The sequence below is a fragment of the Pan paniscus genome, chromosome 2 (genome assembly GCF_029289425.2).
Source record: "Pan paniscus chromosome 2, NHGRI_mPanPan1-v2.0_pri, whole genome shotgun sequence".
NCBI classification, from domain to species: Eukaryota; Metazoa; Chordata; class Mammalia; order Primates; family Hominidae; genus Pan; species Pan paniscus.
Window position 1 is genome coordinate 126,379,934 of NC_085926.1, and position 25,327 is coordinate 126,405,260.

The 25,327-nt window shown below is 55.0% G+C and overlaps 1 protein-coding gene and 1 long non-coding RNA gene across 2 annotated transcripts; one reads left to right on the plus strand and one right to left on the minus strand.

Moving 5' to 3' along the window:
• Window positions 1-8,387: 8,387 nt before the first annotated feature.
• On the minus strand, window positions 8,388-12,208 carry DNAJB8 (DnaJ heat shock protein family (Hsp40) member B8). Its single transcript, XM_055110399.2, has 3 exons — window positions 12,085-12,208; window positions 11,282-11,442; window positions 8,388-10,061 (listed from the first exon to the last, which is right to left on the minus strand). Exon 3 carries the CDS (start codon window positions 9,194-9,196, stop codon window positions 8,498-8,500), a length of 699 nt encoding a protein of 232 aa, XP_054966374.1. The 5' UTR covers window positions 9,197-10,061; window positions 11,282-11,442; window positions 12,085-12,208; the 3' UTR covers window positions 8,388-8,497.
• Window positions 9,514-21,026, plus strand: LOC130541356 (uncharacterized). Its single transcript, XR_008955399.1, has 5 exons — window positions 9,514-9,678; window positions 9,851-10,064; window positions 16,885-18,650; window positions 18,994-19,087; window positions 20,501-21,026. It is a non-coding gene; the product is annotated as an uncharacterized LOC130541356 (long non-coding RNA).
• Window positions 21,027-25,327: the final 4,301 nt, after the last annotated feature.

Consider the following 25,327-nt stretch of genomic DNA (forward strand, 5'->3'; position numbering starts at 1 on the left):
CTCTGTATCCTCTGCTCTGAGCTGTGATCCTGGGCCCTCCTGGGGACCCAGACCCAGACCATTCCCAGGGTTAAACTGAAGGGTGACTAATGCCTCTAGACAGACGAGATGCCACAGCCAGGGCTCTGGGACAAGGGACACAGCCTTGGGGAGGAACCGCTGGGAGTGTCCCCAGAGCCAGGGGAAAAAGATAGAGAAAGCCAGTCCCAGAGAGAGGCAGGGACAAACCTGAGGTCTCCAGCAGGGGGGCCAAGCGGGTCCTGCACCCTCCCAGCCTTGGCCACATGCAGGCACTGGCTCTTCTGCTCAGGAACCCCCAGCCCTGCCCCCACATCCCACCTCCCAGGTCCTGCGGCGAAGCTCCTGCCACACGGGCCTCCTCCCAGCCCTGCCTCTCAGCCCTAGCCTCCTGGTCTCTCCTCCTTTGCTCTGCATCCCAGGCACAATCTACCTCCTCCCCAGGAGGCTCCTCTTCAGGGACAGGCACTAGGGGCAGGTCCTGCCCAGGGATCCAGGCATTCGAGTGCCCCTCCCTGAGCAACCTGGAATATGGTTCCCCCAGGCGGGAGGCCATTTGAGGAGTAGGTGGCTTTGAGCCGGCCTCTCAACAGCCCCTCTGTCCAGCCCTGTGGGGAGATCACCTCTTCTCTCTGCAGGCTCTGTGGTGGGTGGAACAATGTCCCCTCCCCACAAAGATGTCTTCCTCCTAATCCCCAGAACCTGTGTGTTCCCTTAGATTGCAAAAGGGACTTTGCAGATGTGACTGAGTGAAGGATCTTGAGACAAGAAGACTATACATGATCATCCAGGTGGGCCCTAGATGTAATCCCAAGGGCACTTACAAGAGGAAACAGAAGGGTCAGAGTCAGAAAAGGAGACTGGAGGATGCTGTGCTGCTGGCTTTGAAGATGGGGGAAGGGACCACCAGCCAAGGAATGCAGGTGGCCTCTGGGCTGGAAAAGGCCAGGAGATGGGTCCTCCCTTGGACACTTCAAGAGGAAGACACCTTGATTTTAGCCCAGGGAGACACATTTGGGACTTCTGGCTTCTAGAACTGTAGGACAATAAATTTGGGTTGCTTTAAACCACAAAGTTTGTAGTAATTTTCTACAGAAGCAATAGAAAATGATTGCAGGCTCCTTTTCTGAAAAACCCAAAACACAGTGAAAGAGAATTGCAAAAGAGAGGACGCGCTGGGGTGAGGAGGGACCCAAGCAAAGCCCAAGCGTGGCCTCAGAGGCAGCAGGAAGCAGGTGGGCTGCCCGCACCCTTGTCCCAGCCCCCAGGCCCTTGAGGTCCCTGCAGTAGTCCACTTCACAGAGAAAGAGAGTGGAATGGGGGGCACCAGGAGCTAGGGGGTGCAGAGTTAGAGGTGAGTGAGGACAGCTTCCATTTGGGAAGAGGAAAGAGTCCTGAGACGGATGGCGGTGAGGGTAACAGAGCAGTGCAAATGTGCTTCATGCCTCTTAGTTGTCCACGTAAAAATGGTGAAATGGTAAATCGTGTTGTGGGTATTTTACCACAATTAAACAAATACAAAAATAGCCCATTGATGGTAAAAGAGAGAGGTGGGAGGCGGTAAAGGACGAGGCTGGAGAAGAGGTTGGACCCCATGCGAGCCTGTGGGTCCCAACTGGGGTTTGGACTTTGTCCAGGATCTTGGTGAGGAGTGTGGAGGCTTCCACCCACGGACAGAGCGGGCAGTTTGAATTTGTCCTTAAGACCTTGGAGTGGATTTTAATATTTCCCTGTGAGCCACTCTGGGGAGTTTGGACTTCAGACTCATGATGATGAATGATCCATGCCCTCAGCAAGAAGCAGAGCACCTTGGTATTTTCTGAAGGCTGGAGGGGATGTGCCCAGGTCAGAGGATGGCTCGGGCCATGGGGAGGCCACCTCTGACAAGCTGGTGCTGGTGCCCAGGGCCCAGGGAGGAGGCTGGGGCAGGGATCGGGTGCATTGGAAACAGCATCTGCAGAGCCCCGGGGCCACCAGGGAAGCATCCAGTGGACGGTGCTGTGCAGACCTGAAGTCTGAGTCCCAGTCTTATGCTGAGGTTGCCAGTAGAGGTGTAGCCCTGATTCATAGCCTGTATTTTGAGGCCCATGTTGTGAACTGGGCACTGGGAACAAGCTGTGAGCAGCACCCACCTCCCAGGGCCTCGAGCTAGCTCCTGGTGGGTGCAAGGCACAGGCAGAACCAGGCTGTGGGGTGGCATAGGCAGGGTGGCAGTGGGGTTGGTGCAGGTGGCAGGGAGTCGCTCCGGGGAGAAACAGCATCTGCAAAGGTAGAAGGGCAGGGCTGAGGCATGCCAGCCCGAGCCTGGTGAAGGGTTCTGAGCAGTGGTGGCTGGCAGAGCAGAGTCCAGACGTCTCGCCTCCTTCTCTGCTGTCTCCTGGCACCTTCCCACGTCCCAGCACACAGAGGTGATGATAAATGCTTGCTGGGATAAGTTAGATGGGGGCTCTTGTTCCGGGCCCCTGTTCTGGGAGGGATTGGACGACTCTGTCCTGTGAAATGGGCATACAGATGCCCACCTGGTAGGGCTCCCTGGAAGGCAGATGACAGTGAGTGGACAAAGCCCAATGCAGGCGCTCAGTGCCACCCTCCATCTGCAAGATGAAGTGAGTATTGGCAAATCTCGACGATGTGATTGTTGTAAAAGCCAGACCAAGGGCCCTGGGAGTTGTCTGTGGAAGCAGTGGACATCCCAGCTCTGAGCTGAGCTTGGTTCCCTGTCCGGCCAGGGAGGGGCTGTGAGGTCTATGACCCTGGCATGGCAGAGTGGGCAGACTGGGGAGGCCTGAACTTCCTACCAAGACCCTTCCCCAGCAGACAAGAGGAGAATCTCCTGCTCAGTGGCAGGCTGCTGGGGGAGAGGGGGCAGGCGGGCCACCTGGGGCCGGGTAGGCAGCGAGGCGGGAAGGCAACCGTCTCACACCCTCCCCCAGCCCCCTCCAGGGGCTCCATCTCCACCCCTCACCTGGGCACCTCGAGCTATCTCCCTGGCTCCTTGGCATCTCTGTGTCTCCATGGTCCCTGGGTCTCCGGAATCCCAGTCTCCCCTTCCTTCTGTGTCTCTCCCTGTCTCTGTCACCGTGTCTCGTTGCTCCCAGTTCTCCTGCCCTCCCCGTCCCGCCCACCACAATCCCCTCCAGCCCACTTGGTGCCCTTATCTGGGTCTGCCCCGCACAATTGCTGGGAGCCCATCCCCATGACAACGGGGCAGATGGCGGCTGCGATTAACCACTCTCCCTCCCTCCGCAGCTCAATCCGTCTTTGAAATTAAATCAGCTGCGATAACATCGACCGGCCAGAGGGAGGGAAGGCGGGCAGGAGGCTGCCTGCGCCCCACCCACCCTGCCCCAGGCCCAGTGCAGAAGGAGAGGAAGAGGGGTGCAGAACTGGTTCTCACTGTGGCCCTGTGACCTTGAGCATGTCTCTCGCCCTCTGAGCCTCAGTTTCCGCATCTGCAAAATGGGGGTGAACAGCCATATCTCTTGCTTGGCTCGGTGGAAGGCGTAGGGGAGGTTGTGCAGTAGGCTGAGAACACTGTACCTGCCCACCCAGTCCATGCAGAAGCCTGAGCCCCAGTGGGCAACCCCTGCCTGGCCAGGCCTTAGGGGCCAAGGCTAATTGAGTAAACCAGCTCCTCGTGGCTGAGAGGCCACAGGCCTGGCTCCCCACCTGCTCTGCAAGCCCAGCGCATCTCCCAAGGCCTTGACACTCTAACTTGTAAAATGCTCCAGCTTCATTGAATCCTTGCTTAGATGCCATCTTGTCCACTCCCTCCCCCACAGCATTTTGGTCCCTTCAGACAGCCAGGGCCCTCACAGGATGTATGGACCCAGGAGTGGAGGGTGGAGAAGATGGAGACCTGCCCGGGTTTGAGACCTCCCAAGGAAGTAGCAATTAGTGGGGTTCGCTGGGTGGGCTGTGGGTCCCAGGCAATGGGGTCAGCATGTTCGAAAGCTGGAGGTGGGAGGCAGGGTGGGGCCAGAGCACAGAAAGCAAGAGAGAGCGGGGAGGCGCGCCTGGATTTGAGGCGAGGGAAGGCTGCGTGAGATCCAGAGCAGGGCTCTGGGTGGAGGTCACAGCCAGCTCAGAGGCCCCATGCAGGAACACGCCACTGTGAGTAGGAAGGGGAGGAGGCCGGGGGCTGGAGCAAAGAGTGATGGGGAAGCCGAGGCGGTCACTGTGCCGGCTGGGGAAGGGCCTGTGGGCCGCCGTGGGGACTGCAGCTTCCACTCCTGAGTGTTCCACAAAGCTCAGGCTTTCACAGAATCCTTCTGGCTGCTGGGATATAAACAGGATGAAAGAGGGAAGGGAGGAGGCCAGGGAGGAGGCTGGCGTGATGTCCAGTGGGTGACAATGACCCAACTGGGACACGGCCATCATCTTCGCGGGGAGCTACACTCTGCAGTGTCCCCTGCCCCTCTGCTGAGCCCTGCTTGGAGAATCCACGCTGGGATGGGGCCTGGGGCAGCAGAGGAGCCTCAGCGGACTCCACTTAGTGTGCCGCACAAGGTGCGGCCAGCCTCAGCCTGGCTCTGAAAGTAGCTCACAGACCCCTCACTGCCCCGCCCGGCTCTGAAAGTGGCTCCCGGACCTCTCACTGCCCCATCTGGCTCTGAAAGTGGCTCCCAGGACACCTCGCTGCTTCAGACTTGGCCCCCAGACACACAGCCCAGCCTAAAAGAGACTCCAGGAAAGGCCAGAATGGCCTGCCGCAGCAGTGCAGCTTGGCAAGGCCTCCTCAAGAAAGTGACACAGAGTGGGGGCCTCCTGGGATGACTTTAACAAGCCGAAGGAGATGGGAAGGGCGGCCCAGGCACGGGCAACAGCGTGATGCTGCAGCAGAAAGGGCCTGGAGCCAGCAGTGCTGTGGGGCAGGCCCTGGGCCTTGAGTGCCGCGTGGGGGTTGGACTTTACCCCAGACGTGCTCCTGAGGAAGTCACTTAAGCTGCCAGGCTTCAGCTTCTCTGTCTGTAAAGTGGGGCTAAAGGTGGACACAGGGATTCCACCAGGTGTCACATGCTCGGCTGGGTGGGTCAGTGGCTGGGGTCCCGGAGGCATTTGAGCAGGGGATGCCATGTCAGGTCTGGTTGGAGAGAGCTGGTGCCAGCTCCAGGTGTGAGGCTGGGCAACAGGAAGGAAGCAGAGAGCCGAGAGTCCTGGGGTGTTTGGGGACCGGTGCTGTGCAAGCACCCAGGTTTCTGCTGTGCACCCAGCACTAGGACTGTGGCCGCCTGGGCTGCTGGGCTGTAATTGGATTTGCTCAGCAGCTGCCTGTGCTAAGCAGACCCACTTGACGCAGCCACAGCTGGCCAGTAATTGGTGAAATTAGCAAGTCGGCGGGGACAGAGGTCAGGTGGTTAATGCTGTAGTGGGGGCTTTGATGAAGTTAGTCCCAGGGAAGGACTGGGAGCTGGGGTTTGACCTTCTGCGTGTCACAGGGCTCTCCTGCCCTGCCTGTAACGTGGTTAGGGGACCTCCAGCTGCCGGCTTGTCCCAGGGGCTCTCAGAGGCAGAACCCAGGGAGCCACAACCTGGCCCGAGCCTCAAGATGCAGCCGCAGCGCCAAGTTGCCGACTGTGTCCTCTAGGCCGAGACACATGCAGAAGCCAAGGGAGCCTTTCAAGCCCTAAAGATCTTGGGGTGATGCCCCTTGTCTTCCTGGAAGAGGACTTCAGCAGGCTTCCCTTGGAGAAAAGCAGCAGGCCCGCCTCCCAGCCTCTCCATCCCTCGTGAGTGCCCCTCAGACCAGCTCTGCATCTGGAAATGGGATGAGTTCTTCACTGGGTGTTCCCCTTATTCAACCAAGCCTCACCCTCCCCGCTACGTTAAAGGCTTCCCAGTGTCTTCTCCTGTCCTGAGCTCCAGAGAGTGTCCTCTGAGCATGCTGCTTGGTTCCTGCTCTTCCCTGACACAGTGCTCCTCCCTTCTTTCATTTCATATCATTTATTGGGCACCTACTAGATGCCACGAGCTGGGCTGGGAGTTGGGATGCAGAAATGAGCAAAATCTGACCAGATCCTAGTCGACTTGGTGCTACGCCTTTTGTGGCCATGCCACATCACCTTGCCCCAGCCAGGGAGCCAGAGACCCTGTCACTGACCATCCTTTAACCCCCAAACCTGGAATCATCTCCTTTTTGGCTTCTACTCCAGCCCCAAGGAACAAGGAATTGCCACCTGCACTCAAGCATTCAAACGCATCTCCCTGGGCTGTCACTGCCAGCATCATAATCATCATCACCACCATTTTAAAGGCAGGTCCTTTGGAGTCAACACCTGGGGTGATATTCTAGCATAGCCACTTGCCAGCTGTGTGACTCTCTCCTCTCCAGACCTCAGTTTCCTCTTGGATAATGTGGGGTCAATGACCCCTGTCTGGGAGGGTTGTGGACAGTTGTGGGCATTAAATGGAACCATGTATAGCCACCTTCCTGGCCTTCTTGCTGTTCTCCAAACAGGGGCAGGCGTGTTCCTGCCCCAGGCTTTTGCGCTTGCTGTTCCTTCTGCCCAGAACGCTTTTTCCCCAGATGGCCTTATGGTCCAGCACCTCACCTTCATTCCAGTTCCTGATAGACGTCACCCCCTCAGAAATGGAGGCCACTCTGTTGGTTTGTTTTTTTGTTTTGTTTTGTTTTTTGTTTTTGTCGTTTTTTTGCTTTGTTTTGTTTTGAGACAGAGTGTCGCTCTGTCGCCCAGGCTGGAGTGCAGTGGCGCGATCTAGGCTCACTACAAGCTCCGCCTCCCGGGTTCACGCCATTCTCCGGCCTCAGCCTCCCGAGTAGCTGGGACTACTACAGGCGCCCGCCACCACGCCCAGCTAATTTTTTTGTATTTTTAGTAGAGACGGGGTTTCACCGTGTTAGCCAGGATGGTCTTGACCTTGTGATCCACCCACCTTGGCCTCCCAAAGTGCTGGGATTACAGGCATGAGCCACCGCGCGCGGCAAGGCCACTCTGCTGAGTGTTGAGTGACTCAACACTCCCCTGCCCACTCCCTGAGCCCCCTTCTCAGTCAGCTCACCTGCCCATTTCCTCTCCGGTGTTCATTGCTAGTGGGGACCATGTTCTGCACACCTGTTTTTCATGTGTCTCCCTCAACTAGAATACTAACCACATGAGGGTAGGGGTCTGCCTGTTTTGTTCCTTGCTGTATCCCCAGTGTCTAACAGGTGCTCAATCAATATTTCTTGAATTGCATCCAATTAATAGTGCCTGACACATCTGTGAGTTTGAGATTGTTTCACAGTAAAATGTTACTTTTTTTGAGGAGGAGTCTTGCTCTGTTGCCCAGACTGGAGTGCAAGTGGCATGATCTCAGCTCACTGCAACCTCCACCCCCTGGGTTTAAGAAATTCTCCTGTCTCAGCCTCTGGAGTAGCTGTGGTTACAGGCACTCACCACCACGCCCGGCTAATTTTTGTATATATATTTTTATTTTTAGTATAGATGGGTGTTTCACCACGTTGGCCAGGCTGGTCTTGAACTCCTGACCTCATGATCCGCCCGCCTCAGCCTCCCAAAGTGCTGGGATTACAGGCGTGAGCCACCGCACCCAGCCTCAAAGTAAAACGTTACTTTTAAAATACATACTTTTTAAAGATTGGCACTCAGCAGGACTCAGGTCATCAGGACAGAGTCCCCTTTCCTTTTTAGCACCAGCACCCTCCCGTGACAGGGAGCTCACTCACCCTCCGAGGGTGTCAGCCTGGCTCTGACTTGGGGAAACCTCTGGCTCCACGTGGCTGAGACCTGCTCCCTGGGATCCTGCCCCCACCCATGGATGCCAGGCCTGAAGATGAGTGGGCACTCACCAGGGAGTGTGGCCTGTACGAAGGCCCTGGGGCTGCAGGGTGTGTGGTGCAGTGCAACAACTGGGGAGGCCAGCACGGTGGGAGGTCAGAGACCAGAGACGGAAGGCCGGGGGCAGGTGGGTGGGCCCAGGCCACCAGGCCCTTGTGGTGAGGATGAGATGTGCAGTCCCTATGCTTAGCACAGGGAGAGCCTGATTTAAAGCTACCAGGCAACGCGACTGAACGTGGGTTTGGCACAGCTGTCCTGGGAAGAACTTATGCGGGTGGGTAGAAAGGGGAAGGCTGAGAACGGGAGCAGCAAGGCCTGTGCAGATGGCAGGGGCCAGCAGTAGAGAGTGGATAGGGGTCAGGGTTGGGTTTGAGGTAATCAGGACAGGGCAGCCACGTTATTTGTCAACCCAGATGGTGGGCACAGGAGAGATGACAGTCCCCCTGCAGAACCACCCCTGGCTTCCTGATAGAAACAGCCCAGGCCCTGGAGGCAGCACCCACGCCCTCCTTCATGTTCACTAGGCTGGAGCTGGCCCCATGTCCCCACAAAGCTGAGAAAGCTATGCCATGAACTCACTTGGCACATTTATTAACCATCGGGCTATGTCTGCGGCCCCACGTGTTTGCTGCCCCGTGCACGGTGGTGGTGGTGGGAAGGCAGGGCCGGGTGGCCAGCGCCTACTTGCTGTCCATCCATTTGAGCTGCTCCTTGCCGTTCACAGTCACCGACTTGAGCTGCCCGTCTTCCTCCACCTCCACGCGCTCCTGCCCGTTCTCCACGATGCGCTTGGTGGTGACCTTGTGGCCATTGATCATCTCGGTGGACGACATCACCGACTTGAACCCCGAGCTGCCAGAACTGGAGCCCCCGAAGGAGGTGGATGAGCAGGTGGTGTGGCTGCCCCCGCTGCAGCCCAGCATGTTGAAGGATGAGAAGGCCTCCATGAAGGCCGGAAATTCTCCAAAGCCTGCCGAGAAGGCCCCCCTCAGGCCATGGCCCTGGCCACCACAGTCACTATTGAATGGGCTGTCCCAGAACTCAAAGGAGAAAGGGTCCAGGCCACCGAAAAACTCCCGGAAGATGTCCTCAGGGTTACGGAAGGTGTAGCCAGTGTCGAAGGGGCTGTGGTAGGGCGTGCTGGCCCCGCCACCAGCCCGCCAGCTGTCACAGCCAGCACGGTCATACAGGGAGCGTTTCTTGGAGTCAGACAGAACCTCATAGGCCTCAGACACCAGCTTGAACTTCTTCTCCGCCTCCTCCTTATTGTCAGGGTTCTTGTCGGGGTGCCAACGAAGGGCCAGCTTGCGGTAGGCTTTCTTGATGTCCTCCGGGGAAGCGCTGGCCTGCACGCCCAGCACTTCGTAGTAGTTAGCCATGGCCAGGGGTGTGGGTGAGAGGAGAGGGGACGTGGAGGCCAGGTGGGCGCAGGGGCCCAGCTGGTCAGATGGACGGGGGAGAAGTGGCCGGTGGTCTGGGGCCCTTCAGCGGGGGCCTGGCTGGACTCCGCAAGCTCCAGGCAAGATTCTGCCCAGGAGTTCACCTTTTCATAGTACCAATTCTCAGGGACTGGAGGGGCCCCCACTGAGAGGAGTGCGGGGAGGGGAGGGACACTGCCGCTGTGGGGCCAGGCCAGAGTGGGCTGCCCTCCAGAGCTCCTTTTATGACATCAGCTCCCGGGGCGGGGCATACCCCCGCCCCCAGCTCCGCACCAGGCAAACCTGGGCATATGGGCCTGCCCCTGCTGGTGAGGCGGCCACAACGGTGTGTGGGAATGGGATGCTCTGTGACCCAGGTGGTGTGGGCTGAGTCCCGGGAGCCAAAGGGCAGAGGCAGGATCAGCCACGGGATTCCAGCCTTGGTGAGTGACAAAGGTCTGTGGCCGTGGTGGGGGAGGCGGGCAAGGGCGCCCTGGGTATGTCCACTCAGCCGATGGCTGGGCAGCAGCTGAGGCAAGAGGAGGCCAAGGTGGGGTTCAGGCAGGCTGGGGTGGGGACAAGAGCCTGCTTTTTTTGTGCCCATTATCTGGCCAGGTCTTCCGGGGTAAGCTCCACAAAGGCGGGAAAGTCTGTCCCTGTCTAGGACAGTGGCTGGCACACGAGGGCCATCGGTAAACTCTTGGATGAACCAGGCTCAGAGACACGCAGTGCTCAAGGTCACACAGCGAGTCAGTGAGGGAGGGGATGTGAAACCAGGGCCAAGGCTGCAGCGGACAGCAAATCCAAAGAAGTGTTCCACTGAATTCTGGTAAGAAAAATAGGGATTGATGATAAATATTGATTACTGAGTGTAGTGGGTTGAATGGTGGCCCCCCAAAAGATATGTTCCTGTCCTAATCCTTGGAACCTCTGAATGTGAGCTTATTTGGAAAAAGGATCTTTTCGGATGTAATTAAATTAAGGATGTCGAGATGAGATCATCCTGGATTATCTGAGTGGGCCCTAAATCCAGTGACACATGTCCGTATAGGAGATGGACACTGACGCAGCCGGAAGCTGGGGGCCAGGAGGGTTCTCCCTGCAGCCTCCAGAGGGAGTGCGGCCCCACCAACACCTCGATTTCAGACCTCTGGCCTCCAGAACTGGGGGAAGAGATTTCTTTTGTATTGAGCTACCCAGTTTGTAATAATTTGTAACAGCCCTAGAAAACGAATCAGGTGAGTGAGGTAACCAAATATTCTTAGGCATTTATATTCCTTTAATTCTTGTTCTGGTGTTGGATCATATATAGAAACAGCAATTCACAATACTGATTAATATCTGTTCCTACCTTCACCTCACCCCACTCCAATTAAGATCAAAACCATGCTAAACCACCTACTAACCACACCAATAAAGAGCCTAGATGTTTGGGTCACCAAGTCTTAACTAAAGATAGCCTGCCTGCCTGCTTTCCTTCCTTCCTTCCTTCCTTCTTTCCTTCCTCCCTTCCTCCCTCCCTCCTTCCCTCCTTCTTTCCCTTCCCTTCCCTTCCGTTCCCTGCCTTCCTTCCCTCCTCCCTCCCTCCCTTTCCCACTCCTTCCCTCCTTTCTTTCTTCCTCCCTCCCTCCCTTCCCCCTCCTTCCTTCATTTCCTCCTTCCTTCCTTCCTCCTTTTCTCCTTCCTTCCTTCTTTCTTCCCTTCCTCCCTCCCCTTCCCCCTTCTCCCTTCCCTCCCTTCTTCACTCCTGGCTTCTTTCCTTCCTCCTTCCTTCCTTCATTGCTCCCTTCATCCTCCTCTTCCTTTTTCTAGTCTTCATCCCTTTCTATTATCCTCCCTCTCTCTCTTTTCTTTCAGTGCTCATGGGTGCTAGGTTTCAGGCTCCTAGCAGGGGACAGTGTGTGTTCTAACCAATCCCAAATGCCAGGAGGAATGGAGACAGACTGTAGAGACACTTTGTAAACCCAGCCTCCAGTGACCATCGCTGTCTCTCCATGCAGCTTATCAAAAGCAAGACTCGCACCCCCGTGCTGGGCATCCACCCACCTACACCTGCTGACACATGTGGCTTAGCAGAGGAGTTGAAGAGCAGAACTTCTCCACTGGATGTAGCTACAGATGAACCTGATTCTTTATCTCTGTGGCTGGATTTTTGTCACTATGTCTCGGTTAGCAGTTAGCACCTGCTGTCCCTTGCAGGCTTGTTCCTGGGGAGGGAGAAAGATGCTTGCCCTGCACAGTTCTCCATGATGGCGGTGGCAGTGGGAGAGGCACTGCTGTTGACTGTGTTGCTGGTGGGGAGAGGCACGGTGGGTGTCCATGGAGATGGATAAGGTGTCATTAAATAGTAGAGGTGACCATGGGAACAGTGTTGATGTGGAGGTAATGGTCATGGTGGGGGTGAGGGGGAGAGTAATTATGGGTGATGGTGGAGTTGATCATGATGATGGTGATGCTGGTGGTGACAGCAGCAAGGCTTGTGCTTGAGAGTAATTGGTGATGGTAGTGGTGGTGGTGATGGTCATGCCAGAGATAGTAACAGCGAGCCTTTGTTGTGGTTGGCAGTGATGGTGCAGGTATGATGAGGAGGTGATGGGAATGGCTCCTAGTGAGGCATTGGTGTGGTTGGCAGTGGTGACAGTAATGGTGATGATGAAGGTGAAGATGGTGGAGGTAGCAGACGTTGTATCTTGTTCGGCTATACCACAGTGACAGCTTCCACCTCTCAGTGGCTCACAACAAACATCTAGTTCCCCCCACTTCACTCACTGGTGCCTACAGGCAGCTGCCAGGGCCCCACCTCCCATAGCTTCTCACTGTGGGTCCCAGGCTGGAGAATCAGCTCTGACCTGCACACTCCTCTCTCATGACAGTGCCACTCAGAGACAGCAGGAACTTGGGCTGCCTCTGAAAGCTTCTGTTCGGCCATGATGTGTGGCAGTCTTGCTGCATCCCATGGTCAAGGCCAGTATCCATGGGGCAAAGAATGTTTCCTTCAGGAAGGTTCTGCAAATCTCAGGGCAATAGGAAGAGAGGCCTGAGATTCCCGTGGGGAAGAGGGAGTGAGCAGTTCTCCAACATATGCCAGATGCTCATGATGGGACTGACAGCGGGGGTGGTAACGATGGCTCTGCTGAGAGCAGTGTTGGCGCTGCTGGTGCCGGGGACACCAGTGGTGGTGATGGGGTAGGAGGCAGGAATTGTGCTATTAATGGAGGATGGTGGTGAGGGTGGTTGTGGAAGAGGCAATGGTAGAGGGGAGTGCCGAGGGGTGAGAAGGACACAGTGGTGGACATGCTGGTGTGAGAGCCGATGGCGATGGTAATGGCACTGAGGTGTGGGGCTCTGTATTTTCTGTTGCTAACTTGGCATTACACCAACCTCTTCCATGGTCTCCTTGCATCCTGGAGAAATCTGAGGGATTTTCCAGAATCCCATCACCGGTATAATTCCAGATTAGAGCCTGCCAATACAAGGGATTTGGAGAGTGGAAAAGAGAGGCCGTTGCAGGCAGGTGACAATGGTGAGCTTTGCAACAGCTTGGGGCAATCTTCTGCGAAGACCCTGCTTCTCAGCCACAGGCTGAGGCATGGATGGGGAGCTTCCTGGAATACCGTGAGCTCCTCAGCAGCTCCCAGGCAAGCTCTAGAGAGCCGCTCACCTGGGAGCTGCAGGTGAGCATCTCGATTCCTTGTTCCCTGACCGCTGGTCCCAGACTGTTCAGGGTGCAGCGTGTAGTAAATGTCCTCCTCCTTGGTACACATTTGAGGGCTGTGTACCGTGAGGGTGATGGCGGCTCAGATGAAGGTGGCGGTTGTGATGGAGTTGGGTGTGAGGATAGCAGAGAGAAAGCAGATGGTGACATCAGGAAGGCATTGGAGGGGCAGTGGTGGTGGCAGTGATGATGGTGGCAGTCTAATTAGAGGCAGTGGTGGGTCTGGCTGAGGCAGACCCGGTGGTGGTGATGGTGGTGGTAGTAGAGGGGGCAATGACGGTGGTGATGGCAAAGGCGGTGTGAGTGGTGATACTGGTGGCAGAGCTGATAAGGTGATGTCACAGATGGGATGGTGGGTGGAGATGGAGGTGGAGGAAGTGTGGTGACAGTGATGTGGTGGTGATACAATGCTGACACGGGTGGAGAGCACCGTGGTGACGGTGACAGAGATGATAGTGATAGTGGGGCTGGTGGCAGTGGTAGAGGAGATGGGGATGGGACACTGGGGTGTTGATGGTGATGGTGACACTGCTGAGGGTGTTGGTGGCCTGACATTGTAAAGGTGAAGCCTGAAGTTTTCATGACGATGGAATCAGGACATTGGAGGAGGGGTGATGAAAACAATGTTAAGAGACAAGGGACCTAGTATGATGAGGCATCCAAGAATCCTGTGGCCACCTCCCCATCCTGGCCCTCCCTGCCTTGTTGGAGACCCTGGCTCTGGTCTGCATTGTACTCCCAGGGGAAATTTCTTCCAGCCACTGCCCTGCTCCAACCCTTGTTCCTGGGATGGGTCTGTGGGAGTCAGCCAGGATGGAGACAGGGCTGGAGACCCCCTCACTGCCGCCCATTCAGGGCTGTCTTAGGGCACACAGAACAGACCACTCGGTAGGACTTACGGGAACAGGTGTGTCACCTGGGAGCAGGTCCCACACCTCACCATCAAGGGCATCCTGAGATGGAGGCCCCTGTGGGGAGGTCCCCATGAAGGGAGCTGTGGACCGTGGAGCCGGGCAGTGTGCAGAGGAGTTTCCCTTCTGCAAAGGGTTCAGGCTAGTCTCCTTCCACGCCAGTTTTTGGGGAGCCAATGGGGAGCATCAGGGGCTCTGAGGCCTCCATAGGGCCTGCTGGAGGGACAGGGACACACAGGCATGAGCACACACTTAGGCCCCACACGCTCCACCCTCAATTCTGTTACGCCACCTCCCCTCTTCAAGCCTCTCTGTCCTCATTCACCAGTGGGTGCTTTTGGGGATTTGCCCTCTCTGGGGAGCCAGCCTAGGCTTCCTGGCCTCGGATGTCCCATGTCCCTCGTCTCAGGCCCACCCTAAAGCCAACCCCGAGCCATGGCCAGGGAAAGAAGGACCTTCAGCAACCAAGCGAGGCCCAGAGAGGGCAGGGCACACCCAAGGTCACACAGCAGTACCAGGAAGGTCTCCCCCGGGCGAGCTGATGGAGCCGATTAAGCAGCCAATTGGTATTCGGAGCAGTCAGAGGCCCCTCTCTGTCTCTGTAATTAATGGAGTGGCTTTTTAAAAGGATTCTAATCACCCCCGATCCTATCTGCTTATCACTAGAGTTCCTAATTAGATGATCCTGGCAGTCACTCAGCTAATTCCCTCCAGCCCCCTGCAGCCCTGCCTGGCCTGGGCAGCCCACCCCACCCCCGGCCACCCTGGCCCGGCCAGATGGGCAGTTTGGGGCCTTCTCTCCCCTCAGGGCCCCTGGTCCTCTAACTGCATTAGCTCCAGGATGGATGGGCGACAGCGATGGATGGATGGACGGGCGGCTGGATAGACAGAGTGGCAGGCGAGTGAAGGGGCTGAACGGTGGGCAGTCACAGAGTGGATGGGCGGATGGACAGACAGACGGGCCAAGGGGCAGATCCCACAGTGGGGAAGAGCTCAGCCTGTCAGGTGACACAGCCTGGGTTCCAACCCCAGCACTGCCACTCCCCAGCCATGTGTCCTTGGGGAAGTCAATAACCTGGCTGTGCCCCAGTGTCCTCATCTCATCTGTAAAAGGGAAGTAATGATGGTCCCCTCTCACAGGGTTACTGTGAGGAGCTCAGAATGGAGAAGGAGCTGTGTGTGCGTGTGCTGGCATCCTGGCAGTGTCGATAATGGGTGGGCAGAGACAGATGAAAGGGCAGCCTGCCTGGTGAGCCAGTGGAAGCCATGGTAGGCAGACAGGCCCATGGCAGGCTTACATGCAGATTGGTGGCCCATGGGGTGGGAAGGCGGTGGGCTACGCAACCGTAGAAGGGCCAGTGAGCTCACGTCCTCCCCAGTGGTGCCAGAGCGATCTCAGCTCTGCTCTCAGACCTCTTCAGGCAGCCTTCCTGCCCAGTCCTCCAAGCCAGTGATGACAGGTGCCCACTGGGCTGCCCAGATCCCTTCCCTGCCATCCCAACCCAGGTACATCCTTCCTGGTGGTGGCTCATGTGGTCTCTGGAGGCTCAGATCTAGCCCCAAGTAGGGGTTTACTGCCTGAGTGAAGGCATCATTTGCGGGGCCCTCTGAGTTCCAAGTTGCTTCAGCCAGTTAGGGCAGCTCCCCTCCTCCAGGGTCCCAGCACCCAGCCCCCCTGGCATACAGCAACCCTAGGCAGGGCTGTTACCCTGTGTTCCTCAGTTACTCGAAGCCTCCAGGAGGATCCAACCCCCAGAGCCTCTCCATTCACCCACGGGGCTCTGCAGTTTCTGGGGTGTGGCATTTCCGGGGTCTTTCTGGAAACAGTATAGAACAAAAAAGCCTGAAGTATCTTCCAGAGTAAAGGCATGCATGCATATGCACACATCTGTACCAGCAGATAGCCACCCATCTCCCCATACACACACCCATCAATCCACCCACCTAGCCACACACATACCCAGCTACCCACACACCCAGCCACTCACATACCCAGCCACTCACCCACCCAGCCACCCACATGCCTAGCCACCCACCCACCCAGCCACCCACACACCCAGCCACCCACCCACCCACCCAGCCACTCACCCACCCAGCCACTCACCCACCCAGCCACCCACACAGCCAGCCACGCAGCCACTCATACACCCAGCCACCCAGCCACCCAGCCACCCACCCACCCAGCCACCCAGCCACCCATACACCCAGCCACCCAGCCACCCACCCACCCACACACCCAGCCATTCACACACCCAGCCACCCCCCCACCCAGCCACATGCACACCCAGCCACCCAGCCACCCACACACCCAGCCATTCGCACACCCAGCCACCCACCCACCCAGCCACCCACACACCCAGCCACCCAGCCACCCACACACCCAGCCACCCACACATGTTTCCTGAGCACTTGTCCATACACGTGCCGTGTACCAGGCACTCCCCTGGGTCTGGGGTCCATATGTCAGTGAAGGCACCAGACAAAGCCTTGCCCTTATGATGCTGACATGCAGTTGGGGAGATAGAAGAAACTGATAATGCATGAACATTTAACATGATGGCAGGTGTCATAGATGCCGTGAGAGAAAACAAAGCAAGACGGGGCTTACAGGAAGCTGGGGCTCTTAGGGAGGTCAGATTGGGTGCCCCACACTTCCACAGGTATGCTCAGGCACCCACGCCCCCATGCATGTGAGCACACCTGTACACATGGTCACACATGTGCACACAGGCCCTCCATGAGGCCTGTAGCCCTGCTGTGTTTCCAAAAGCATGGGCCCTGCCGTCCCTCACTGGGAGGTCTGGCTGCCTCATGCCTCTCTCAGCCTGGGCCCTCCCATCACCCAAGCCAGGCCTGCTCCCTGGAGTCCAGGGCACATCTGGGTTTTACTAGGTCTGCTAGCAAAGGGCCTGGGCGGCTCCTATGCAGTCAACAATTCAGATTCACAATTCTTCCCTGCACTGGTGTGAGTGGGGGCTGGAAACAGTTGAATTCAGCAGCATCACCCCTGTCCTCCCACGCAGGGAACTCCCAACCCCAGGCTCTGGGAGAAGGAGCAGACACACACCAATGTGCGAATGCAGCTGCAACACTCACTGGAAGGAGAGGTGACACTGTCTGGGGCATCTGGGAAGGCTGGTCAGAGGAGGCGACACCTTGGCAGGGCTTGGAGAGGGAGGTTCCAGCAGGGTCGGCCTCACACACATGAAGGGTCTTGGATGTCGACACTGGACATCCTTCCCCAGGGAGGTAGTTCATTCAGTCATGGAACATTTCAAGGTGGGAAGAAGGTGTTCATCACATGGCTATGATCATGTACCCATTGCAGACCACCCTGTCCTGGGGGCATGAGGAGTTCATCTCCTAAATCAGTGGTTCTCAACAGGGACAGTCCTCCCTCCCCAGGGGACATTTGGCAATGACTGGAGGAGTTGCTACTGGCATCTCCTGGGTGGAGGCCAGGCAGGGCTGCTGCTGAACATCCTTGTCTAGTGCACAGGACAGCCTCCACCACAAAGAATCATCCAGCCCCAAATGTCAACAGCACCAAAGTTGAGAACTCTGTTCTAAGCCCTGAAATTATCATTTGACAAGCGCAATTATAATGCAATGTCTTTTCGATGCACCAAAGGCATTAATGTCTTCAATATGAATATTTAAAACACACAGGTGACCTGTTTGGTGATTTATTTCTTAATAAAGCAGGAGCCTTGTTACATGGGAGTGGTTCCATGCAAAGGGAACAGCATGCACCAGGCTCAGTGGCTCAGTGGAAAGAGAGCAGGCATCTGGAGTTGACTACACCTGGGACTGAAGGGATGGTAGGAATAGAGCCCAGAGAGGGGCAGGGGCTGCACAAGGCAGGGCTCAGACCCCAGACCACAGAGCATGGATTGTGTCCTGGGAGGGGGAGACCTTGAGAAGATTTAAACAAGGGGAGAATGGGATCCATAGCATACTCTAGAAAGATCCCTCAGCAGCAATGAGATTCAGTTTTATACCCACAAAATTGGTAAAAATGTCAGTTTGACACTGCCAAGTGTTGGCAAGGAAATGGAGCAACTGAAATTCCCACACCCTGCTGGTGGGAACATACATTGGAACAGCAAATTTGGAAAATCCTTCTAAGGCTTATGCCCCGAGGGAAACCCTCACACGTGGGAATAGGGACAAGAACACTCATTGCTGCACTGTTTATGGTAGCAACAGACAGGAGTGACCGAAATGTCCATCTTAAGGAGAATGAGCAAATACATTGTGTTACAGCTGCACAGGGGACTATGACACTGCAGTGAGAACGAAGAAACCGACTCCATACATGAGCATGGAGGAGCAGCCCCAGCATGGCAGTGAGCAACACAAACCAGTCATTGAAAGCATCATTGTGACACCATTTATAGAAAACGTACACACATGCAGAATAATGCGTTAAGGATTTATACATATAGAGTAAAAGTATAACAACATGCATGGGAAAACGAAGTCCTGGCTACTTCTGGAGGCGGGCAAAGGGGACAACAAGGTCAAGAGAGTTCCATGATCTCTGTAGTGTTTCCCTCCTTAAGCTGGGCTGAGGAGGGTATCAGAGGGACTTGACGCTGCCTCCACTCTCCTAACTCCTGGAGCTTGTGCCCTGGAGAGTGAGCAGGAACGTGACCTGCATGCAGCCAATAGCATACGCAAGGCAGGGGAATGCTATCGGGGCCGTGCTTCACCAGCTCTCTTGACGCCTCCATCAGCTGCGCACTGTGCAGGAGTGAGCTGCCGAGACTCCTGCAGCTGCAGGGAGGTGAGCTCTGCCAGTAACCTGGGGGGTGCTGAGATGCAGATCCTTTCCTAGTTGAGCCTCTGATGAGAAGCCAGCCCAGGTCAGCAGGTGGACTGCAGCCTAGTGAGGGCCTGGGCAGAGGCCGTGGCTGAGCTATGCCTGGGATCCTGGCCCATGGAAACCATGAGATACTAAACACGTGTGGTTTCAAGGGGCTAGGTGTGTGGCAGTTTGTGATACAGCATAGAAAATCAATACCAAGGCTACCATGGTGTTGCTTATATTATTAGCTATATTTTTAGATAACTGAAATATTTCATAATTAAGAGGTTAAGAAGAGCCCCTGTGGTGGCCTCACCTTCAGGAAGAAGAGACAGAGTGCAGGGCGTGAGCCTGGAGGCTGGGAGGCCCAGAAGGAGGCTGGCACAAAGGAGAGGGGACAGGCCATGCAGTCCAAGGTGAGGAAGCAGTATGGGCTGGTGTCAGGGCTGGTGGTGTGTGTTTGTGTGTGTGTGTGTGTGTGTAAAAAGTCCCCTTCATCCCTAGATTCTGAGGAAAGGGAGGGGCCCATGCCAGCATCCCCTCAAAGTCTGGGAAACCTGGATCCCAGCCTCATAGCGTCAGAACGTCAGAACATCAGAACAGCCAGACCTGGCAGGGGAGGGGCCAGGGAGAAGGAGCAGAGGCAGTATTTTCCCAGGGTCCCCTGGGGAGCCTGGCAGTGTGGACTGGGGGTGGGGCCGAGGAGGACAGATGGGGCTGTGGGAGGGAGCAGCTGCCACTCTCCTCTCCAGGGATGCCCGCTCCCCAACTCCAGCCCGCATACCAGTGGGAGAGATCGTGAGACCCTCCCCCTATCCTTGCTCCCACCAGTCCTCAGTTTCCCTAGTGACACTGGAGAGACGATCTGTGAGGACCCCCCCTGAGTTGGGTGGGATAGAGAAAGACATGAGAACACCTACAAATAGCCTAGGGCACCCCGCTGGCACTCCCACCGGCCCTGGCAGCCTTTGGTTCTGTGGGAGAAGGAGAAACAGAATGGACAGGCCGTTTGCCCAGGGTCCCCAAACACCCTGGTCTTCTAAGATTGGAGGTGGGTTTGGGGGCTCAGTCTGAAGCCCATTGGGCTACCCAGGATGAGCCTAGAGTGGAGGAATAAAATGGCATTAGAAGGGTCTCCTTGCTGGCTGGCCTCTCCAAGACCTTCCGTCTTCCTTGTATGATCCTTCCAACAACGCTGCAAGATGTGGTCTTGTTTGACTGATGAGGAGCCGGGGTTCAGAGAGCCCAAGCCACTTGCTCGAAGCTGCACAGCAAGGGGGAGTCAGGTCTGTCCTTCGGGCGGGTCTTTATCCTGAGTAACCTTGGTTAGGGACCAGGGAGGCCCTGAAGGGCCCCAGGGAAAGAATTCAGATAAAGCTTCCCTAGGATCCTTGATCAGGGTTTTGAAGCATGAAGAAAATTCTCCAGACTTATCTGAAGGACAGAACATCCCAGGGAGAGAGACCAGCTAGGAACAAGGCAGAGAAGACAGGTTTTTGTGAATGACTATGTTTTAAATTACACAAGTGGCATATACTCAGAACATATCAAAACAACAGCCCACAGTTATAAAGGGAAAAGTGCCCCCTCCGCACCCCGGGTCTACAGCACACTTCTCAGAACTAACAATTGTCATCATCCAGGTACATGTCTCCCCAGGTGTTTTTCAATCTCTACACAAATATTTTAAAAACAAAAACAGAGTCCGCTTTACATGTTGTTTTCCAGCTTGCTTATTTTCACGTATCCTAGTGTTTCTGTGAGATGTACGGGAAGAGGCTCGCTGGGCCAGAGAGCATGCAAAACCTAGATCATTTCTGCCCATACAGGCATCTCCAGGCTGCTTCTCCACACCTGCCCAGTCTTTCCCGTTTCTGCTGAGAGGGGGAAGTGGTGTCCCATGTGGAATGGGCATGGATCTGATCATTTGTGAGACTCAGCGCCCATCGGGATGTCTGGTGGCTGTGGATTCACACTGCTATTGGGGATGACCTCTTGTATATCCTTCTGCCTGTTTCCTTCCACAGCTTGTTATGTGAATCTCCTAATTTGAAATCATTTGCAACTCATTCACACTTTGTAAAGCCTCATGCTGCCCACACACACTTGCCTGCAGCCTGGACAGAGCAGTCAGTGTTCACCAAGTGAGATGCTAACCAGCTAGTTGTTCCAACACCACTGGATTGGGTAACCCTCCACCTTTGCATTGATTCAGGACACCTCCTTTATCACCCATTATCTTGTAAATAATAGGGTCTGTTGCGGGTTTACTGAGTCTGTACCATTGATCTGTTTATTCTTACAACAGAACCACAGGGTTTGAACGATTGTGATAATAGAATCTTGTTTAATATCGGAAAGCATTTCTCTCTCTCTCTCTCTCTCTCTCTCTCACACACACACACACACACACACACCTCACTTTATTTTTCCTAATTTTTGACTTCTTCTGCTGATCTTATTAGTTTTTCCAGATAAAGTTTGGAATCATTTGTCATTTTGCCTTTAAAAAAAACCCAGCAGAGTTTTGATCGAACCATCCTGTATGATAACTCATCTAGGATCTACCCACCTCCTCTCCTGCTGCCCCTCATCTTTCCCGCTGCTCGGGTGATCCTGTCCCTGTGTCAAGCAGATGGCAGGCATTCCCCAAGGGCAGTGTCCATTTCTGTGGCCCTGAGGGCCCTTCCCCATCCTAGTACTGGGTCACCGAGGGGCAGGAGGTGCTGTGGGGAAGAACAGCACTGCTCCCTAAGAGTTGCAAAGGGCACTTGGTTTCTTCCTACAAATGGGTGTCAAAGCCAGGCCTGGAAGTGTCCCTGTGCAAGGCAGGGAAGAAGGGACCGGGCAAGCCGAGCTGAGTCCATGGCCGGCAGCCCCACCGGGGTGCAAACAGAGGGAAGAAGGCTGACCCACCTGGCCACCCTGGCACCAGGCCCTGGGGAATCATCAAAGCCACCCTGACCCACTCAAGATGGCCACTTGCAGCTCCTGGCCTGCCTGCCTGGCCATGCCTGGGCACTTTGTGGCCACAAAATTCAAACTGTTTACCATACACAGTGACTCGAGGAGGCAGGAGTCGCTGTTAGAAGTGAATTGTTTTATGAAGGAGGGAAGAGAAGCTGTAAACTGTAGCCCCTGAGCCTCGGTTCTTTACTCTGAAGTGACTTGCTGGGACTTGAATCTGAGGCTTTCACCCCCATCTCTACTCAACACCACCCCCCAGCCTCCCCCAGCTCTGGCTGCTGCCTCCTTGTGAGAAACAGCCCCTGCAATTCGGGTGCAGTGGCTCACGCCTGTAATCCCAGCACTTTAGGAGGCCAAGGCAGGCGGTTCACTTGAGCCCAGGAGTTTGAGACTAGCTGGGGCAACATAGTAAGATCCTGTCTCTACAAAAAAACAAAATTATTTTTTTAATTAGCTGGGCATGAAGGTACGCACCTATAGTCCTAGCTATGTGGGAGGATGGCTTGAGCCCAGAAATTTGAGGCTGCAGTGAGCTATGATCGCACGTCTGCACTCCAGCCTGGGTGACAGAGTGAGACCCTGTCTCCAAAAAGGAAGAAAGAAAAAAGAAACAGCTCCTGCTTTCCGAGAGTTTCCTGGTAGTGAGTAGAGAGAGCTTGTCATAGGATCAAGAGTCTCTGTGTGTGTTATTCCCCACCCAACACCAAGAACAAACGAGGCTGGTGAACATTTGTGGGAAAGTGAATAGATCTAGTCTACAGAGGACTGGGGAGCACCTAACACCAGCCATTGGGGGCACAGGGGACACAAGAGTGACCAGACACAGCCCCTGCTCTCTTGCAGCTGACGTCACGGGATGAGGGGATCCTCTCTGCTTGTTTCTGCTGGCTAGCCACCTCCCAGCACTCATGACAGCGCCTGGCACTGTGTGCTCCAAAAATACTGGTTGACAGGAGGAAGGAAATAACCCGGGGGCACAACAGAGAAACAAGGAGGCCTCTTTTGATGGCTATTCTGGGTTATGGGTCTGGATTCTGGCCTTTAAGTCCTGAGCCAAGTTCTAGGTTCGGATATGGGGTTCTAGGTTCTGGGACCTAGATTCTAGGCCCAAGGCTGCATGTCCTTAATGCTGAGTTATGGGTTCTGAGCTCCAAGCTCTAGGTTGTAGATTTGGGGTTCCACACTCAGGGCCCCAGATTCTGGGCTTTGTGTTCTGAGAACTCGATTCTGAGGTCTGGGCTCTGGGCCCCCGTCTTAGAGGTCTTTGTAAGTTCTGAGCTCTCAGCCCCAAGCTGCAGGTTCTGGGTTGAAGGGTCCATGCCCTGGGCTGTATGTTTTGGGCTCTGGTTCCTGAGTTCTGGGGCCTAGGGCTATGGTTCCTGGTTTGGGGATCTAGACTGCAGGTTCTCGACTCCAAGCTCTGCAGTCCAGGGCTGGCTCTGGGTTCTGGACTTTGGGCCAAGCAAGTAGGATGGTTCACCAGAGGACAAGCAGAGTTATTATTTATGCTTCATGCCTGGAGTGTAAGCTCCTTGAGGACAGATTCTTGTTTGTTTTATTCCCTGCTGTAGCCCCATGCCTACAGCAGTGCGTGGCATACAGGTGATGTTCAACAGGCTGTGCACACGTAAACACCTGATCGCAGAAACACACAGTCCTGCCGTCACTATCCAGGGGCATAGGAGAGAGAACCAACCCTGCCCTCACTGTGGCAACAGCTGGCAAGAGGAGAGGAGGCCTCCTGCTCTGGGGTTGTAGGGGGTGGAGGCCAGGGGGACCTAGGGCCACTATGCATCAGGTAGGAGGCACGTGCCTACCCTGCCAAGCCCCAGGCTGGCTCCTTTCTGTACTCAGTGTCAACTTCACAGGGAAGGACAAGAGGGGGTACTGGTGGCACACCAGGGCAGAGTCTGGAGGTCAGAGTCTATCCTGATGGGCTGGGGCAGCTGGGACAAGGTGCTGAACTTCCTGGTACTTTGGCCCACCCAGCTCTAAGTGAGGGACCTCCCAGTGTCAGCAGCCTGGTATTGGAAAGAATTAAAGGAAAATCTCCTGGACCAGGTGGATGGTGGCAATCAGAAATACCCAGTCCTCAGGGCCCCTGGTGAATAAAGATCCTGGTGGTCAAAGATGATGACAACTAAGGTGAAGAGAAGCCATGGCTGACCAGGGACATACAATCAGAGTGATTTTTCATTAGGGACGGTGAAGTCAGCCAGAGATGATGTCCATCAAACACAACCTGGTCAGGGAGGGGTGTGTTACATGCTGGCCATCAGGAGCCAGTGTTCAGGGGTCTTGGCAACCAGAATTATCATTGAACAAATATGTCATCAATCATTGATCAGGGGCATGGGTGGCTTCGGCTGTGAATGACCGGGAGCATTAGTGGGGAAAGTATTGGGTGTCCATGTCCTTGGTGGCCAAAGGTATACGAGATATTAGTGACCAGATTCAATGACTGGAGACATGGGGTCCAGAGATCTTGGTGAAGAGAACCAAATGCAGACCATTAGGGATCAAGGGCACTAGTGAGCAGAGGCATCAATGATTAGAGAATTTGGTGATCAGAGACATTGGTGACTGGGTATTCTGATGACCAGGGATATCAATGACCAGGGAGGTCAGTGATCAGAGGTATAAGGGACTTTGGAAAACGGGGACATTGGTCAGCAGAGACTTTGAAGACGATTCAGCAATCACTGATGTTGGGCAACAGAGACAGTGGTGATAAGAGATCTTGATGATCAGTGTTGAGCAATCGGGGTATTGAGAACCAGAAACACTAGTGACTACATTGATAGGAAATATGATGGGGAGAGGATCCTATGATCAGGGACATTGGTCATCAGGCACATTGCTAGTTAGAAATAATGGTGATCAGAAACAACTGACCAAGGACATTGTTAAAGAAACACTGGTGATAAGAAACAGTGTGATCAGAGATGCTGGAGATTACATGTGAGTGATCGGTCTATCACTAGAAAAAACACTGATCAATTACATTGGTGGTCATACTTATTGATGGCCTAGAACATTAGTGACAAAGCGCATTGGCGATCAACACATTGGTGAGAAGAGATACTATGATCAGGCATACTACTGGTGAGCAAAGACGGTCACTGGAGACATTCGTGATCACATTTTGTGGGTGTCAGTGATCAAACTCATGGTTAAGCAGAGGCATGGATGAAATATTGGTGATCAGTTGTTAGTCATCAGGTGTCTCTGATGGCAGGCTCTCATGATCAGACATGTCATTGATCTGGAATATCAGTCATGGTGCCTATCATTGATGACCAACATCACTGATCAAAGATGACAGCAATCAATGACATCAGTGATCACAGACACTGCTGGTCAAGTTTGCCAATGAACAGGAATATTGATGACCAAATATCTCAGAAACCAGAGCTGAGAGAAAGTTCAGCACCTGGAAGGAAGCAAATGGAGATGGGGTTTGCAGGAGCCTCGTTGAGCCCTCAGGGGTGGACCACAGGCTGGAGAAACCACGGCCTCCCTGCACCTCCCCAGTATCTTCCCATTCACTAGGACCCCTGGTGCAGTGACGGGAAATCCAGATGGGAGCAGTTCAGGGGAGGAGCCTCAGGACGTCAGTGGCAAAATCAGACCCAGGCCCAACAGAGGCCCCATCCTGGATTCCAGGGGCTTTCCCCTCGCAGCCACCC

Coding starts and splice junctions, on each gene's coding strand:
- DNAJB8 (XM_055110399.2), bottom strand. CDS start 9,196: ATGGCTAACTACTACGAAGTGCTGGGCGTGCAGGCCAGCGCTTCCCCG.